Source organism: Narcine bancroftii, chromosome 1 (genome assembly GCF_036971445.1).
Source record: "Narcine bancroftii isolate sNarBan1 chromosome 1, sNarBan1.hap1, whole genome shotgun sequence".
Classification (NCBI taxonomy): domain Eukaryota; kingdom Metazoa; phylum Chordata; class Chondrichthyes; order Torpediniformes; family Narcinidae; genus Narcine; species Narcine bancroftii.
In genome coordinates, this window is record NC_091469.1 from 70,161,915 (window position 1) to 70,180,979 (window position 19,065).

General features: G+C 38.3%; 1 protein-coding gene across 5 annotated transcripts in view; it reads left to right on the forward strand.

Annotated features, from left to right (window-relative positions):
• LOC138759356 (terminal uridylyltransferase 7-like) overlaps positions 1–19,065 on the forward strand; it is a 147,135-nt gene that overhangs the window by 46,966 nt on the left and 81,104 nt on the right. For all 5 annotated transcript variants that reach the window (XM_069929592.1, XM_069929600.1, XM_069929611.1 and 2 more), the window contains 5 exons: positions 6,265–6,384; positions 6,771–6,881; positions 6,979–7,159; positions 14,752–15,962; positions 16,145–16,295. In XM_069929592.1, the coding sequence (XP_069785693.1) occupies positions 6,265–6,384; positions 6,771–6,881; positions 6,979–7,159; positions 14,752–15,962; positions 16,145–16,295 (1,774 nt within the window). The remainder of the gene's footprint in view (positions 1–6,264; positions 6,385–6,770; positions 6,882–6,978; positions 7,160–14,751; positions 15,963–16,144; positions 16,296–19,065) is intronic.

Genomic DNA, 19,065 nt, shown 5'->3' on the forward strand with positions numbered 1-19,065 from the left:
TAAACAGTGGATATGGGTGCCGTGCTATTTCCCTCAGGCAATGATAGTGATCTTGAAGGATTCTAAATGTGTTTTTTTTTAAATAAAAATTTCATTCTAAAATACTGGTAGCATGAAAATTTGTTGTAGTCTGACTTTTGGTTTTTCAAGGGTTGACAAGTGCCGAATCGGCATCGAGCGGTTTTTGTTTTGAGTTGAATTTAAAATCTCAAAAGTGTATCTGCCATATAAGTCGACCCCTTCTCCCTCCCCCTCCACCCCATTTTTGAGGGTTTCAAGACTCCACGTATGCCAAAATATATGGTATTTGTATACATTCCTGCATATGATTGAGGTTTTATAATACAGTAAAACTCCTAGTATCAGGAATTCATGCAACTGGCAGTCTTCTGCAGCCAGCAAAAAAAAATTGAGGAAAATAAATTTTAAAAAATTAAAATAATTAAGTATTTAAACAAAAAAAGGTTAAATATATGCAAGTTTAAAATTATAAAAGTAACTGTATCTGAAGTAACACATAAACCTTTGATGAATATGGGACCAAGTATTCATCCAGCAGAGTGCCTTGGTCATTCTTTTCTCATAGCAGCTGTTTGAATAAATTTGTGTGGAACAGCAATGGTGTCGCCCAGGATGATGAGTTGGTTGATGCTACTCGTTGGGGGGTAACTCAAAGTATCTCCTTATTCCTGCTTGGTAAGAGTTGCCCTGGTCAGAGGTTTTATCTGTAAACTTGGGGTGGGGGGTAATTATTTATAATATTTTTTGTCTTTTGGGTGGCTCCTTGGAGTGACAGTTAAATGTTTTCAAAGTATGTAACTGGAAAAAAATGCTTTAAGATTTATATATTCATGCAAGTGAAGTTTATTCAGTGTAAGAACTGTATAGAATTTTTGTCTTGTAAACTGTTTATTTGTAATTCAGGTGTACAGTATTAGTTTGGAATTGTAAGAGTAAGTCTCAAGCAACTGGAAAATAAACTTATCCAGCATCTACCAATCCCTATAGGTGCCAGATACTGTATTATGAAGTACAAAAGCCTGACATATATATGTTGATTCCTATGAATGGAATAATTATTTTTTTCTCTTCTCAATTTTCAATCTGTCTTTTTGTTAAGAACAGTACAGGTCCTTCTGTGCACATTGTTGAGCTGATTTATATAAGACATTGAAGTAGAATTAGGCCATTTAGTCCTCTTGGTATTATGTTTTACTTGGATTCATAAATTAAAGAATTCTGGGGGAGATGGGACCTATACTGTAAGGATGGGTTACATCTCAATCTCAGAGGTACCAATCTCCTGGCAGGGGCATTTGCTAGGGCTTTAAACTAGTAAGGTTGGGGACAATGGTTCATGTCAGGGAGGATGACAAGAACAGAGTCTTTAGGCAAAGAAAAAAGTTTTTTTTGCACAATCTGGAGGTGGAACAGCAGCAGGTAATAAATAATGGTCATAATAACAATTGTAGAGAGGGTGAGAGGCAGAAAGTTAAATGTGGAAGATATCTGAGATGCATTTATTTCAATGCAAGGAATGTGGTAAACATGGTGGATGAACTAATGGTGTGGATTGATATGTGGTGTTATTATGTGATAGCAATTTGTGAGACATGGTTGAAGGAAGGTTATGACTGGCAATTGAATATTCCAAAATTTCGTTGCTTTAGCCGTGACAGAATTGGCGGGGTACGAGGGGGAGGTGTGGTGTTGCTTGTTAGGGAAGATATTACAGTGGTGCTGAGGCAAGATAGACTGGAGGACTCATCGCGCGAGGCTCTGTGGGTTGAACTAAAAAATAAGAAAGGTGAGGATATAAATATAGGGGTATATTTTAGGCTACTAGAAGAGGATAGGGAGCTGGAAGAGCAAATGTGCAGGGAAATAGTTGAGATGTGTAGTAGTTGGGGATTTCAATTTTTCTAACATTGTTTGGGAAATACAATCAGTGAGAGAGGAGGATGGCTTAGTCTTTGTTCAATGTGTTCAGGATTACTTTTTACAGCAGTATGTTGAAGTGCCTACTAGAGGGGAGGCAGTGCTAGATCTATTGTTAGGGAACGGAATAGGGCAGGTGACAGAAGTGTGCATTGGTGAGAACTTTGGATCCAGAGATCATTAGCTTCAACTTAAATATGGAAAGGGATAGGTCAGGTCCGAGGTTGAAGGTCTTGAGTGGGCGGAGGCTAGATTTGAAGAAATTAGAAGGGATTTGCAGAAAATTGTATGGGCTGATCTTTTTTCTGGAAAGGATGTAGAGGAGATTTGGAGGGTATTTAAAGAAGAGTTATTGAGAGTACAGGATCTTTACGTGCCAGTCAGATCGAAAGGCAAGGCCAAAAGCCTAAGGGAACCGTGGTTTTCTGGAAAAATAAGGAAGTTGGTTCGGGATAAGAGGGGGGCATTTACTAAATTTAAGAAGCAAAAAATGGATAAGATGTATTACATAGATTATTACATAGATTGTAGAAAAAACCTGAAGCAGGAAATTAGAAAGGCAAAAAGAAGGTATGAGGTGTCAATAGCTGATAAGGTAAAAGTGAATCTGAAGGGATTTTACAAATATGTGAATACTAAAAAGAGGGTTAAGGATAGAATAGGACCGCTGGAAAATGAGAGCGGTGAACTGTGCGAGGAACCGTATCAGATGGGAGAGATATTAAACTATTTTTTCTCATCTGTGTTCATGAAGGAAAAGGACATTGGATTATGTGAGGCAAATGGCTTAGTTATGGAAAATTTAGGGATAAGTAAAGAGAGGGGTTTGGTTTTTTTTTTTGGAGCTTTTTGGGTCAGTAAAAGTGGATGTCTCCTGGTCCTGATGGGATTTTCCCCAGGATATTAAGGGAGATCAGGGAGCAAATAGTGGAGGCACTGTCAGTGATTTTTCAATGATCACTGGAGGAGGGTGTGGTGCCGTGGGATTGGAGGATTGCTAACGTAGTTCCATTGTTTAAAAAAGGCACGAGGTGTCGGCCAAGTAATTATAAGCCTGTAAAGCTTGACTTTGGTGGTAGGGAAAGTTATGGAGGGATTTTTAGAGATGGTGTGTATAAATATCTAGATAAGCAGGAATTGATCAGGAGCACCCAGCATGGGTTTGTGAAGGGGAAGTCATGTTTGATGAACCTTGTTGAGTTTTTCAAAGAAGTGACGAGAAAGGTGGATGAAGGTAGGGCAGTTGATGTAGTCTATCTGAATTAACCATATAACCACTTACAGCACAGAACAGGCCAGTTCGGCCCTACTAGTCCATGCCGTAACAAATTCCCACCCTCCTAGTCCCACTGACCAGTACCCGGTCCATACCCCTCCAGTCCTCTCCTCTCCATGTAACTATCCAGTCTATCCTTAAAAGCAAAGCTTTTGATAAGGTTCCACATGAAAGGTTAGTAAAGAAGGTTCAGTCACTAGGGATTAATGAGAAATAGTAAGATGGATTCAGAGGTGGCTGGAGGAGAGACAGCAGAAGGTCATGGTGGACAACTGTCTGTCAGGATGGAAACCTGTGATGAGCGGAGTACCTCAAGGATCAGTGCTAGGTCCCCTGTTCATAATTTATATTAATGATTTGAATGATGGAGTGGTTAACTGGGTAAGTAAATATGCAGACGATACAAAAATAGGGGGAGTGATGGATAGTGAGGAAGGTTTTCAGGGATTGCAGAGGGATTTAGTTTGTATGGAGAGGTGGGCTGAAAGATGGCAGATGGAATTTAATGTAGAGAAGTGTGAGGTGCTTCATTTCAGTTGACATAATCAAAATAGGACATATGTAGTAAAGGGGAGGACATTGGGGAATGCACAAGAACAAAGAGATCTTGGAGTTATGGTGCAGCATTCCTTGAAGGTGGATTCCCATGTTGACAGGGTGGTTAAGAAGGCATTTAGTATGCTAGCCTTCATAAATCATAGCATAGAGTATAGGAGCTGGGAAGTGATGCTGCAACTGTTTAAAGCGTTGGTGAGGCCAGGTTTGGAGTATTGTGTTCAGTTCTGGTCTCCAAATTATAGGAAGGCTATAGATAAGGTGGGGAGGGTGCAGAAAAGATTTACAAGTATGTTGCCTGGCTTAAAATACCTAGAGTACAGAGAGATTGAAGAAGTTAGGACTTTATTCATTGGAATGTAGACAGTTGAGAGGGGATTTGATAGAGGTGTTTAAAATTATGAAGGCTAGATGCAAGTAGACTATTCCCCCTGAGAGCATGGGAGGTTGAAAGAAGAAGACACAAGTTGAGGGTAAGGGGGCAAAATTTTAGGAGAAACATTAGAGGATATTTCTTCACTCAGAGAGTGGTGGCTGAATGGAATAATCTTCCGGAGAAAATAGTTGAGGCAGAGTCAATTCTTTCATTTAAGATGAGGCTTGATATATATATGGATAAGAGGGGGTTAGAGGGTTATGGGCGGGGAATAGGCAGGGGAGCTAGTGGAGTTGTTTGAGTGAACTGGTGTGGCCTGTTTCCATGGTTTAAACTTGTATGGTTATATAAAAATAACAACATATTGTTGAACATCATAACTAACTGGTTTAGCCTCAGCTAAAGACTGAGGACATTTCTGAGTTGATCATTTTAGCAAAGATTTCAAGAGGTGGGACATTAAACAAGAATAGTTCGGAAAATTCAGCAGTGTTCTTAACCTCTTGGAATAGAGAGGGTTAAGAGATGGCCTGGGTGTTTTTCAGTTTGATGTGAAGTTTTGATACAAGGGACAAGAATAAACTATTCCCTTTGGTAAGTGGATTAATAACAAGGCTTTGTTATGAGCCCAAAGGACCCCAAAATCCAGCAGCAATAGACATTCACTAAGACAAGTAATTACTTAAACAAAATTTGTTTTTAATTATCTTTAAACATGAAAATAGAATCAAACTTTAACAATATACTTAACTATACTTAACTAACTCAAATTAGCCCCCTTCTAATTCTAAGTGCACATTTATGATGTTTTTGTAAATTTAAGAAAAGTTCTTTGGTTCACAGTTCAATCTCACTTCTCCTCCTTCCAAGTTCACTGGTTGCAGGCAATTCTTATACTGTACACAGAATTTAACATGTATAAAGTTCACCAGGCTTTGATGCTCGAAAGGTAAATGTTTACCGCTCAGGAAGGTTCTTGTAGGAGAGAGAAATATTTGTTGTTTCAGGATGTCCACAACTGAGGTATTAGTCACCTCAATGTCTCGCTGATGAAACTTGCCCCCATTAGGGTTCTCCTGATGGTAACCTCTTTCTTTCAGGCTACTACAGAGTTCCTTTCTGTTCCTGTTATTCCAAGAAAACATCAGATACATAGCACTTTCAGCTATCCACCACTCTGGAATTTTCTGTTTCCTACCAGCTTTTCCTGGCTTGTTTCAGCTGTGACTGTTCAGACTCTTTCAGTGTCACACACACCCTGGCTGAGAGAGCTTGTTGAGCTTGTCTTTTCTCTCTCTCTCTATCTCCAACTGCCAATTGCCAGAAAGCCCATGTGACTCTCTCACTTCCAAAATACCCCACCTTCTTCAGCAAACCACAGGAGTTATCCTTCTGCTCCCATCTGTTGTCTTAGAAAAACAAAACCCAGGAGTGACCTTTCTGTGAGCACTCTGTAGGTACTTGCAAATAGCCAGTTTGTCTCCTCTTCCAATGGTCTATTCATTTCATTGTCATTTCATTTAACACCTACTTGTGAAATGTGCATAGCATTCTCCATAGTTTTTGCAATGCTCCTGAATATGAATTCTTCAGTTTTTCAAATAAGATCTGTTTTAAATGTGTATGTATGTAACCCACTGTAATCTTCCAAATTCCTCCCAATATTTATCCATTACAGCTTCTTAATCTAAAGATCACTAGCTGAAGGTCAAGAGGAGAGATTAGGAACACTAAGGTTATGGAAATGTGAAAAGCTGTACCTGAATTGGTGGTGAAAATTGATTCCATAAATAACTTTGGGATGAAAGTTTTACAAGGTTGCATGTAGAAAGAAGTAAAAACACAGCAGGTCAAACAGGCAACTGGGAGATCCCTGTCAATGATGGGGCCAGAGTGAAGGTGCTCCCAGTTTACATCTAGTCTCTCTGATGTGGAGAAGGCCACAATGGGAGCACTGGAAGCAGTGTTTTGCTCCTTTTACTTTAACTCATGAATATATAAAGAAGCAGTGTCGAACTTTTAAAGAACACATATATGGTGAGCTGAACAATCTTTGCACAGTTTAAATGATTGTTTGATCATCAACTTTTAAAATCAATGAACCTCTTGATATTTTCAGCTTTGTCACGTTGATTGCCCAGAAGAAGGAGGGTTGCCACCCTATGCTTTTGCTTTAATGGTAATATTCTTTCTTCAGCAAAGGAGTGAAAGTGTGCTGCCTGTATATCTTGGAATATGGGTAAGATACTTGTTTATTAAAATCTTGCATCTCTTGTCTTATTATTTCCTATTTGCCCTTCTTGTTAATCAGCATAACTGCAAAAACATTTGAGATGTGCAAATAATTGTTTTTTGTGTTTAGCTTAGTTTATTTCATTTTATTTTAATTTTGTCAAAAAGAGAATATTTAAAGTGTACTATAAATATATTTTGATCATACAAGTCTTCATTTGTAGGAAAACTTTAATTAAAGTTGAGGTTCTATCAAAATGTTTGAGGACAATAGAAAGTGCTTTTTTTGAAATTGATCCAATGGCACCTTGAAATTTAGGCATTTGTTGAGATATTTGGAATGTACAAACAATAACAGTAATTGTTTATTGGAAATTGTTATTTTTTTTAAAGATTGAAGGATTTTTGGTGGATGACTTAGCCAAATTCAGTCTTAAAGGGGTTGAAAACAATGAGGTCACCTGGGAATACAAATGGAGTGAAGATGATTCTTTTGAAGGAAAGGTAGGTTTTTCTAGCATTTAATAGATTTTATTGATTTTTAAAAATCTTGATAATCAATTAAATTATTGTATAATTTATCAAGCATTTCTCTTTGTAGGTTCCACTCGTCTTTGAAACAAATCAACGAAGTTCTGTACCTGTGGGACAGTTGTGGGTTGAACTACTTAGATTTTATGCAATTGAATTTTCATTGACTTACTTCGTTATTAATATACGAATCAGAGAATTGCTTTCTCGAGAAGCCAAGGATTGGCCCAAAAGAAGAATTGCAGTTGAAGGTTTGCATAGAATTTTTTTAAAATTCATTTTAAACTTGAATGCTGTTTTTTCCTTCCCAATACATCCCATTCTCTAGCTCTCCAATGCCATTACAATTGATAGTGCAATATAAATTTCTTGTATTCAAGTATTTTACAAAAATCAAGTTGTGTCTAACAACATACTCGCATCGCTAAGTTAAATTGTTGCTTTGTGCAAAAAGAGTAAATTAATTGGGATGGTATTGAAAAAAAGTAGATAGTGAGCTGCTTTCCTTTAACATTTATACTCACCATGCTCAGAGAGAGCAGAAGCATACCATTTGGAGCTTAGCCTCTTCTGCTGTTCAGTCAGATGTGCATTAAATGCAATTTGCTTTTTCCCTTTTAGATCTTCAGTGCCTTGATTTTCAGATTTTAAAAAAATTAGATTACTACTTATTAAAAAAAATGTCAGAATCTGGACTTAACTGCCAAAACCATCAATAACTGCCCATTCCTAATAGACTTTGAGAGGGAGGGAGCCATCTACTTAAACCTCTGCAGAATTTCTGGTGAAGGTGCTCCCATGATGTTATTGGGGAGTGAGTCCAGGATTTAAACTCTGTGATGTTGAAGGAAAGGTAACATACTTCCATACTGGGAAGGAGCTTAACTTGAAGGGGAATTTGTAGTTGACACTGTCTCTGTGCACCTACTGACCTTATCCTTCTGGATGGTAGAGGTTGCAAGTTTGGGTGTTGGAACAATTGGAGTGAGTAACTGCAGTGCATATTGTAGATGGTACCCACTGCAGTTATGGTGTTGGTGATGGAAAAAATAAATGTACAGGATGAGATGCCAATCAAGTAGGTTGCTCATTATTGAAACCAAATGGAAGAAGTACTGAGGACATAATTACATAGGAACATAGGAAGTAGAAACAGGAGTAGGCTAAAAATGGCCCATTGAGCCTGCTCCGCCATTCAATATGATCATGGCTGATCTAATTTATGACCTAACTCCACCTACCTGCCTTCTCCTCATATCCCGTAATTCCTCTATCATGTAAAAATTTATCTAACCAAATTTTAAATATGTTTAATGAGGCAGCCTCAACCACTTCCCTGGTTAGAGAATTCCAAACATTCACTACTCTCTGGGAAAAACTATTTTTCCTCATCTCTGTCCTAAATCTACTCCCCTGAATCTTGAGACTGTGTCCTCTCGTTTTAGTTTCCTCAGCCAGCTCAAAAAACCTTCCTACATCTATCCTATCCATACCCTTCATAATCCTATATATTTCTATAAGATCTCCTCTCATTCTTCTGAACTCGAGCGAATACAATCCTCGTCGATTTAATCTTTCATCATAAGTCAACCCCTTCATCCCAGGGATCAACCTAGTAAACCTCCTCTGGATCATCTCCAAATCCAGTATATCCTTCCTCAAGTACGGAGACCAGAACTGGACACAGTACTACAGGTGCGGTCTCACCAATACCTTATACAGTTGCAACATTACCTCCCTACTCCTGATTTCAATTCCTCTAGCGATGAAGGCCAACATTCCATTTGTCTTCTTAATAACCTGCTGCACCTGTTGCGATTCATGCACAAGCACTCCCAAGTCCCTCTGCACAACAGCATGCTGTAGTTTTTCACCCTTTAAATAATATTCAGCTCTTTTATTTTTCTTGCCAAAGTGGATAACCTCACACTTACTAACATTGTACTCCATCTGCCAGACCTTTGCCCACTCATCCAGCTTAACTATATCCCTCTGCAGACTCTCCACATCCTCATTACAATTTGCTCTTCTACTCAATTTGGTGTCATCCGCAAACTTGGCTACACCACATTTTGTCCCCTCCTCCAAGTCATCAATGTAAATAATGAACAATTGTGGGCCTAACACTGACCCCTGCGGCACCCCACTTACCACTCTCTGCCAACCTGAAAAACTCCCATTTATCCCGACTCTCTGCCTCCTGTCAGACAACCAATTTTCAATCCAGGCCAATATACTTCCCCAGACTCCACTTTCCTGTAACTTACTGATAAGTCTCTTGTGCGGCACCTTATCAAACGCTTTCTGGAAATCCAAATATACAACATCAACCTGTTCCCCTCTATCCACTGCACCCATTATATCCTCAAAGAATCCTAACAAGTTTGTCAAACAAGATCTTCCCTTTCTAAAACCATGCTGTGTCTGCCTGATTGAACCCTTACGTTCCAAAAGTTTCACTATTTCATCTTTAATGACAGCTTCAAGCATTTTTCCAACTACAGACATCAAGCTAATTGGCCGATAATTTCCAGTCTTCTGCCTACATCCCTTCTTAAAAAGTGGCGTGACATTTGCTGTCTTCCAGTCTGCCGGGACCTGCCCAGAATCCAAGGAATTTTGGTAGATGACCACCAATACATCAACTATAACTTCTGCCATTTTCTTCAGAACCCTTGGATGCATATCATCAGGACCAGGTGATTTGTCTGGCTTTAGTTCCATTAGTTTCTCCATCACTACTTCCTTTGTAACAACTATTTTATCAAGGCCCTCCCCAACATTTGCATCCTTAACTCTGCACTTGGACATGCTGGAGTGTCTTCCACCGTGAAGACTGACACAGAATATTTGTTCAATGCCTCGGCCATTTCCTCATTTTTTGCTACCAGTTTTCCTTTCTCATCCTCCAAAGGTCCTATGTTAACTCTGGCCACCCTCTTCCGTTTTATATATTTATAAAATTTTTTGCTTTCTGTTTTTATATTTTGTGCCAATTTACTTTCATAATCCTTTTCCCATTTCTTATTACCCGCTTTGTAACCCCTTGTTGTCTCTTAAAGTTTTCCCAATCTTCCAGTTTCCCACTGCTCTTTGCAGCTTTGTACATCTGCGCCTTCAATTTTATACTCTCCTTTATTTCCTTTGTTAACCACGGTTGATTTTTCCCTCCTTTGCTGCCCTTTTTCCTGACCGGAATATATTTTTGTTGAGCATTACAAAATATTTCTTTGAAAATCTTCCACTGTTCCTCAACTGTTTCCTCAATTAGCCTGTGCTCCCAGTCCACTCTGCCCAATTCCTCCCTCATCCTATGGTAGTCACCCCTGTTTAAGCATAATATATTAGTTTTAGATCTAACTATTTCTCCTTCCATCTGAATGAGAAATTCAATCATTCTATGATCGCTATTTCCCAGATGGTCTCTGAATATTACATCATTTACTCTACCTATCTCATTGCACAACACTAGATCCAGGAGAGCATTTTCTCTTGTGGGTTCCTTAACATGCTGCTCAAGAAAGCTATCGCAGATGCATTCTATGAAGTTCTCTTCCAGACTCCCATGACCAACTTGATTTTCCCAATCTATGTGGAAGTTAAAGTCCTCCATGACTACTGCCGTATAATTATTACATGCCTCACTTATCTCTATTTATTTCCTGTGCCACTAAACTATTGTTATTTGGTGGGCGATAATTTTTTTCCCTTTGTTATTCTTTATCTCTACCCAAATGGACTCAACATTATGCTCTTTAGATCTTGTATCATTCCTCACTACTGCCTGGAGCTCATCTTTGATTAAGAGTGCAACTCCACCTCCCTTACCATCCTGTCTATCTCTTTGCATCACCTGATACCCTTGAAAGTTTAATTCCCATTTAGGGTCACCTTGTAGCCATGTTTCCGTGATGGCTACCAAATCATAGGCATGGGTACAGATTTGCGCCTCAAGTTCACTAACCTTATTTCTAATACTACGGGAAAAAAATGTTTGGTGGCATCATGTGGTATCCTGGTAGCTGGGTCCTCAAGTGCAGCTATGACACTGGATCTGTCAATGTTTATTTGACAAGATAAACCTACTTGATTTTGTCCTCACTTCTATAGTGATTGTCATTGATGTGACAGGAGTGGCCAGCGTGAAGTTTGTGCATGGAAATCCTGTCTTACACATTGAGAACACCTTCCTTTGTATTGTGTGGCCCTGCCTTCATGGGATAGATCATGTGATAGATTCAGAAAATATTGAGGAACCAAAACTTTCCATTTGTGTTATGCATTTAGAATGGTTATCAGCCGTCTTGTATAGGACATCCTGTGTCTGAAAGAACAGTTGTCTTACCATTTTGAAGTTGAAATGGGTGCCCAATTTCTTTTTAAACCACACATTTCGGGTGTAGATACTGGAATTGCCAGAATGGGTCAAGCAGCAACAGTCGAGGCAAAAGTTCTATTTCAATGCCACAGGCCAAGAGCCTCCATCAGGTCTTCCAGAGATGACTTTTCTCCCCTTAGTTAAAGGGTTTAACTTTTGATCTTCATTGATCAGTTTTTTCAGGTTTGAGTTTTGATTTTTCATTTGGACATGCAGGCCCTTCCAGCATGAGCCTGTGCTTCACAAATACCCAAATCAACCTACAAGCCTTGTACATTTTTTTGAAAGGTGGGAAGAAACCAGAGCATCTGGAGAGAAGCCAAGCAGACATGGGAAGAACGTACGAACTCTGACAGCACCAGGTTCAAAGCCGGGTTGCTGGCACTGTAATAGGGTTGTGCTAACTGTTAAACTAACCATGCCGTCAACAACTTTGTTGAGTGCAGTACTGTATACAGAAATGCTGGAGAAACTCGCATGCAACATCCATAGGAAATAAAATCAGACACTGTTTTGGGCCTGAGCCCTTCCTCAGGAGTGCTGAAAATCAGACAGATGCCTGAATTTTTTTTTTAAAAATGGGTAAGGGGAGGAGCACAGGCTAACAGGTAAGAGATAATGGATGGATACAGATGGGTGAAGAAGAGAAAGAAGTGATGGGGATAGGGCAGAGAACAAAGAAGGATACTCTGATTTAGAAGGGGTTGGGGAGCTGGAGGGCAGTGGAGTTGACAGAAATTGGAGATTGATATTGATGCTGTCCTGTTGGAGACTGTTAAGACCGAATGTAAGGTGTTGTTCCTCTCAGGCTGTGGAAAGCTTTCTGTAAGGGTTGCTCCCTTCACGACTCCCTCTTTCACTCATTTGTTACCACCAATTGCCTGTTTGGTTCCACCTCCTGTGACAGCTAGAAGTGCTGCACTTGCTGTCACTCCTCCTCCCTTGTTACCATTTGGGACAATAATTGTCCTTCCAAGTGAAGCAACTCTTCACCTGTGAAGCTGTGTGAGTCATTTACTGTATTTGATTCACCTGATGTGGACTCCTCTACATCAGGAAGTTCTGTCAACTTCCACAGCAATCTCCTCCAGTGGCCAACTACTTCACTTCCACACTCCATTGTCACATTTACTTGTCTGTCCATGGCCACATGTACTGCCAAGTTGAGGTCATCCATAAATTGAAACACCTTATTTTGTCTCGGCAGTTTCTAACCAGATGGTATCAATATTGACCTTAAATTTCTGTTAATCACCCCCCCCCCACCTCACCGTTTTCCCTCCTCCCTTTGACTTCATTCCTCCAGATCCTCACCTGCTTCCTTCCTTCTATCAAGGATCTTTCTTTCTCAACTCTCTGCTCTCTCTCCCTATCACTTCCCAGCTTCTTTCTCTTCTAGCCTCCCACCTGTATTTATATTTTACCTATTAGCTCATGCTCCTCCCCTTCCCTCCTTCCATCTTTTTATTCAGACTTCTGTCTGAATTTTTTTGGAACTCCTGAGGAGAGGTCCAGGCCCAAAACATACTTCCAATGGAAGCTGTGTGATCTGTTGAGTTTCCCCAGCACTTTGTGTATTGCACTAGATTACAGCACCTGCAGATTTTCTTCCATACCTCCTTGAGTTTTACTGAAATTGGCAAAAGATGATGCAATGAGACTGAGGAAACATTGCAGCTGTTCCTCGTCAAGTCGAGTTTAATATCTGATTCGAAGTACAACCAGACAAAATGGTGTTCTCTGGTCCTCTGTGCAAAACACACAGACACACAACCAAACATAACATGCATACAGATGAACAATACATATGCATTCAAGTATTCATATATGCAAATAAATATTGTCTCCTCAATATAAGATTCTTGGGTTGTTAGTGTGAGTGCGTGAGGGATTATTGGTAAGGAAGAATGCCATTGCTCCCGCACTCCTGCATTGAGCTATTGCCACGAACCAGAGTGGTGCAGGGCATTTAGGAGAACTTTAAACAGAAAGGAATTTTCTGTGGGGGGTGCCTGTGACTGCATGATGCGTCACTCACCAAGTCATTATTTGTAGGAGCGGAATCCCCCTTAAATCTCTGGGTTGGCAATTTAACAGGTAGGTTAGGCTGCTGTTTGAAAGGCGTATCCTGCCCACATGACCCAGTAATCTCACCTGGATCCCAGGAGGGCTACATAAGTGCTGCAATTTGAAAGCGCCTAATGTCATGTTGTGGAATTTTGATCATATGGAAAGATTCTGACCCACCCACTAATAATCAATAGTTATATGATGTGATGTTGTATTTAGCCTTGGAGAAAATAAGATGTTCTACAAATTGCTCAAATTTAAACTTTCTCAATCTTTGGGATTCTTTGAATTATTTTCACAGCCTCTACTGGAAATCTTAATCAGGTTCTTTGTGATTCTTTGGATTATGTTTTTTTTTAATTGGCAGTATTTCTATATTGCCATGAAATTTAGGAAAGGTTTGAGATTTAGATTAGTTACTGGGGTTTTTTTTTCTCTTTTCCTTTTTTTTCAATTTAGCTATGAATAATACTGTTCCTTCAGAAATTTTTTTTTCTGACATATTGTGCTTGTCTGCTCTATTACATTCTGTGTTAGTTTTATGCATCATTCCTTTACGTATGTATGTATTATATAAAATTCAATTAAAATATTGAAAAAGAAAGGAAGTGCAGGCGCTGTTGCACCTTCCTGACAAATGAAGAGATGTGTGCCAACGATAGTTCACTATTTAGGTGGGTTCTTGTGATTGTGTTAAGAAGTATCATTATTGGAAATAGAAATGTTGACCCTGATGAGGATGTAATGGTAATTGGTAAACGTGTTTATGATTGAATGCTCATTTATTAATCCATTAATCTTAACATTTTCTCAATCATCTTTTAATGAAAGTGATAAAGGACTTTTGATTTACTGTGGTTTAACAAATTTCTATAGCTTTTGTTTTCTTTTGCCAGAGGTATTACTAGTCTGATAAGTTTCAATGGATTGTTTGTTAAGCTGGAGAAAACAACTTCCATGCTATGCAGTTAAATTGGGAAAGGATATCAACTCGTACCTAAAGTCATGCATTTTTCGCGTTTGATATCTGACCACCACATGTCAAATGTTTTATAAACTGGCACACTGTTGAATTGTCCAGATGCAGTACAATCCAAATCAATATGAATTGAATATGAAGAAGCCTTTTGGAGATGTTGATAATAATTTGTTCTGAATCCAGTCACCTTGGAACTGAATAAGAAACTTGGAAGATTGTAATGGATATTATATAATGCCCAAACTCTTGCAAAAAATAATGTAGAAATATTTGAACTGTTCCATAACATTACTAATTTGATACAAAGTTTTGTTTTTTAATCTCTGATGAAAATGTATTACTTTCAGTTGCCAATATTTTACCCTCTAATTCAATGTTATTTGATTTTTTTTTTTAATTATGCTTTTCTTCTCCAGATCCATATTCTGTAAAGAGAAATGTGGCAAGAACCTTAAGTAGTCAAATTGTATTTGACTATCTCATTCATTGTTTAAGGGCAACATACAAGTACTTTGCATTGCCTAGATACAAATCAGCAAAATTTAACAAAAGAAACAATGAAAAAGCTGACTCTAAATCAGCATCTTCTGCTGTAGCAGATCAGAAGGAATTGTTTGACTTCGATACTTCAGGAGTGTCAGAGAGGACATTAATTAGTTCAGCAGAATGCCAACAATTCCATGATGATGCTACAATTAACAACGTTGAAAAACTATCTTCTGAAAATTCCGACAGAAACTTAGAAACATTGCAAGACTGTGGGAGTGAAAGCTTCACAGAGGAAGAGCTAATAACTGATTTACAAAAGTTTGAAATTACTGCAGATGACTTGTCTGAGGATGATGAAAATCAACCAGAAAGTGAAGATAAAGATGATGAACATTTGGAAAGTGGAGATGCTGAAGAACTGTTTAATATGTTTGGACTACAGAAAGACAATGCAACAATTGCTGGCAGGATATTAAGTGAAGGCACATTTCCGCAATCAATAGCAGATAATGAGACCTCCAGCGACGATGAAATGAGCTCTTGTGTGAATCACATGAATTGTTACAGAGATCACTTTAATTCAGAAAGTCTTTCCGACTCAGAAATTTTTCTGAATCCTCAGAATATAGGTGATGGTGTTGAAGTTGAAGATTCAAATCAACTGGACATGAAAGATGAAGAAATTACATCAAGTGAAGTTAGAGAAAGCTCTGATAGTACAGATGAACTGCATTGTTGCTCAAAAAAGGCAACACAGCACCAGGAAAGAAATGAAGAAGATGACGTAGATTTTGATGAGTTCGATCTGAATCGAGTTCACCTTGACAGCCTTACAGCTGAAGAGGATTTTTTGAATACATCAACTGGGTCTAGTGAAGAGGATAATCAGTCTGATGAAAATGAGATTATTGATGATGAATTGCATAACTGGAAGGAATGTTCTCTTGAAATTCCAAGTGATGTGACTTTGCAAACAATCAAACACGCTCCAAGCAAGAAACAAAAGCAAGTTCAAAATGAAATAAAGAAGGAAATTTCTGTTGATGAAACTGATTCTACTTTGATTGGCTGTGAATTTCAGCGGAGTGATGACAGCGTGTATTATGTGTTCAGTAAAGCAGCTTTCACCAAAGGCAAGGTAATCTTTACAGAATTTTGTTTTGATCTCAGAATTGCTGCATTTTCATCACATTTGAATGGTTAGAACATGGAAAATAATCTGCATAAATTGACCATTTGGTTAAACATTGCAATCAGCTGCTGAATATTCGATAAATTATTTGTTTTAAGAAAAATTACTCATAACTTTCCCCTAAATAGGCTTCCATAATTGTATGCAGCTTATGCAAGCGAGAAGGCCACTTAAAGCATGATTGTCCAGAGGACTTCAAAAAATATGAGCTCGATCCATTGCCGCAAATGACACCGAAATTCCTGGAAGAACTTAACAAAGTTTGTATACAGTGTTTCTGTAAGTGTATATTTTTTGTTTAATCCCCCCTTTTCAAAGTAAAATTCTTCAAAATATAAAAAAATCAGATACTTCACTTTTTAAAAAATTTCATTTTTATGCTATGCACCTTCATTCACAGTGTATTATTATAATGCAGCATCACTCTGCTTGTGGTAGATCAATAGATCAATATTTTAATTTGTTGTCATCATTTTGTTCAAAACATTATTTTGTATTTTCTAAAATTCCTCTCCGAGAAATCCAAGCCCACTATTTCCCTTATTCACTCATAGATTGCTTATTAACAATCCTGTTTTCCCTTCCATGGAATTTTTCACCCATTTGCACTGGGGAAATTTACAATAGCCTGTTGAACTAACAGCCCATGAATCTTGTGATAAGAGTGGAAACTATAGCAGCCAGAGGAAGCCTGTGGTTTGAAGAGGAATGTTCAAACTCTCAACCCATGCAGTATCCTGGGTCAGAATTTGGTGCTGGAAGCAACAATGTGCAGTGCCACAGTCCAGATATTTTCCATTCTCATCCTCCTCCATAAAAAGCCAGCCAGATTCAGCGGGTTTGGTTTGCACTCTCAAAGCCCAAATCTGAAATGGTGTTCAAAGTTATCATTTATGAATATTCTCTAAAAGCTGCATCTATTACCTAATGATACTTATAGAGAATGTGCAAGGAAATGAGAATATTTTCAAGTTCTACATTACAGAATGTAGATGCTTCATTTTAGTTTCAAGGATTAAAAATGCTAAGAAAATGTCCAATTCTGTTTTAATTTAAATCTCTTTTTTATCCATCTCCTGTGCTTTATTTGTATGAAACTTGAGCATTCACAGGTATACTGTAAAACAACCTCATACTACCATTGACTTTTGGAATTGAAAGGATGTGTCCATCCTTTCTAGTTGACAATGTTAGTTTTATTCAACAGAACAAAACTAATTCTTAAAAGTTTAGATTTTTGAACAGAATAGTAAAATTATTATTATTATTCTTGTGTTGCCTTTTATTTTACAGATTTGTAAAATAAAGGGTGTCACTCATAATGAAGGTTATCTGAGTAGCTGTATTTAAAAGCAACAACAGTAATGGTGGTAAATAGAAACTGGTAAGATTTTGAATGAGTGAGTCTAAGAGCACTTGTGAATTGGACAGCGTCTTATAGCGTTGTAAAAGTATATATTTAAGCTTACAATTTTAGAAAGTACTGCCAGAGATGATGTGCATTTCCTGAAGTAAACTATAGTTGCTAATCAGTCAGAAATAAATTGAGGTTTAGAAGTAAGTGAAATTTGAATGCCATAATATTTAATCATTACAAATAACCTGTAAATGAATAAAACATTATTAAAATTGAGTATAATTCTCAGAATTTAATTTTTAATTTTCCATTTAAAAAATTTTTAGTTTTGCGTCTTTTATAGTTCTTTTAATGCAGTTTTCCCTAATCTTGTTTTTTTGTACCTGATTTAAATCTGATTTGCAGTTTGTTTTTATAATTTCCTGTTTAGACTGCTTATTTATATAATAGCTGCTTACATTTGTGTAGTTTTTTGAATGGAACAAAAGCAGCCATGAAGTTTCACAAAAACGGATGTGAAAACTCTTTAAAGTGATAGGTTGAACAGTTTTGTCTCTTTACTGCTCACAGATGCTCTTTAGAGGCCACTGCACTGATTCAGATATTGGATTAGAGCAAGATTTTGGAGGTGAGGGAATAATTTCTGCAAACTTGACCAATCTGGCAAATTCAGAGTAGAAGGACAAAAGCATAATGCTATGTATTCTGAGTTTGTGAGGAGGGAAGGCAGGGGACACAACATAAATATAGCCAGTTAGAGGGGTTGAAATGTGTCTGTTTCAAAACTAGGAGTATTAGGAATAAAGGGGATAAATTTACAGCATGGATCAGTACATGGAACTACAATATTTTGGCCGATACTGAAACTTGACTTAAGGAAGGGCAGGATTGGCTGATACAGGTACCGAGGTTTAAGTATTTTAAAAGAAATAGATTGGGAGGTTGTAAAAGTTGGGAGGGGGGGAGTGTTGAGTAGCATTATTGGTCAGGGATAGTACCACAGCTATAGAGAGGGAGGATACTGTCGAGTGAGTCTCCACTGAGTCGGTGTGGGTGGAAGTCAGAAGTAGGAAGGGAGCTATCACTGTGCTGCAAGTTATCTACAGATTCCCAAATAACCCTCAGGACACCAAGGAACAGGCAGATTTTGGAATGATGCAGGAGTTATAGGATTGTAGTTATGGGTAATTTCAGCTTCCCTAATATTGACTGGTACCTCCTGACTGCAAAAGGGATAAATGGGGCAGAAGTTGTCAGGTCTGTTCAAGAAGGATTCCTAACATGGTATGTTGACCAGCTGATGAGAGGAGAGGCCATTCTGGATCTAGTTCTGGGTAATGAACCTGGTCAGGTGATAGACCTCTCATTTGTGGAGCATTTTGGTGAGAGTGACAACAACTCCCTTAGCTTCAGCATGGCTATGGAAAAGGATAAAAACAGGCATAATAGGAAAGTGCTTAACTGGGGAAGGGCTAATTATGAAGGAATGAGGCAGGAACTAGTGAGAGCAAATTGGAAACAGATGTTCAAGGGTGAAAGCACAGAAGTAATGTGGAGGAAGTTTAGGGACCACTTGTGCAGGGTTCAAGTTAGGTTTGTCCCAATGGGACAAAGAAAAGATGGTTGAAAAAGGGATCAGTGGCTGACGAAACAGGTGAGGTAACTAGTCAAGAGAAAGAAGGAAGCAGGAAA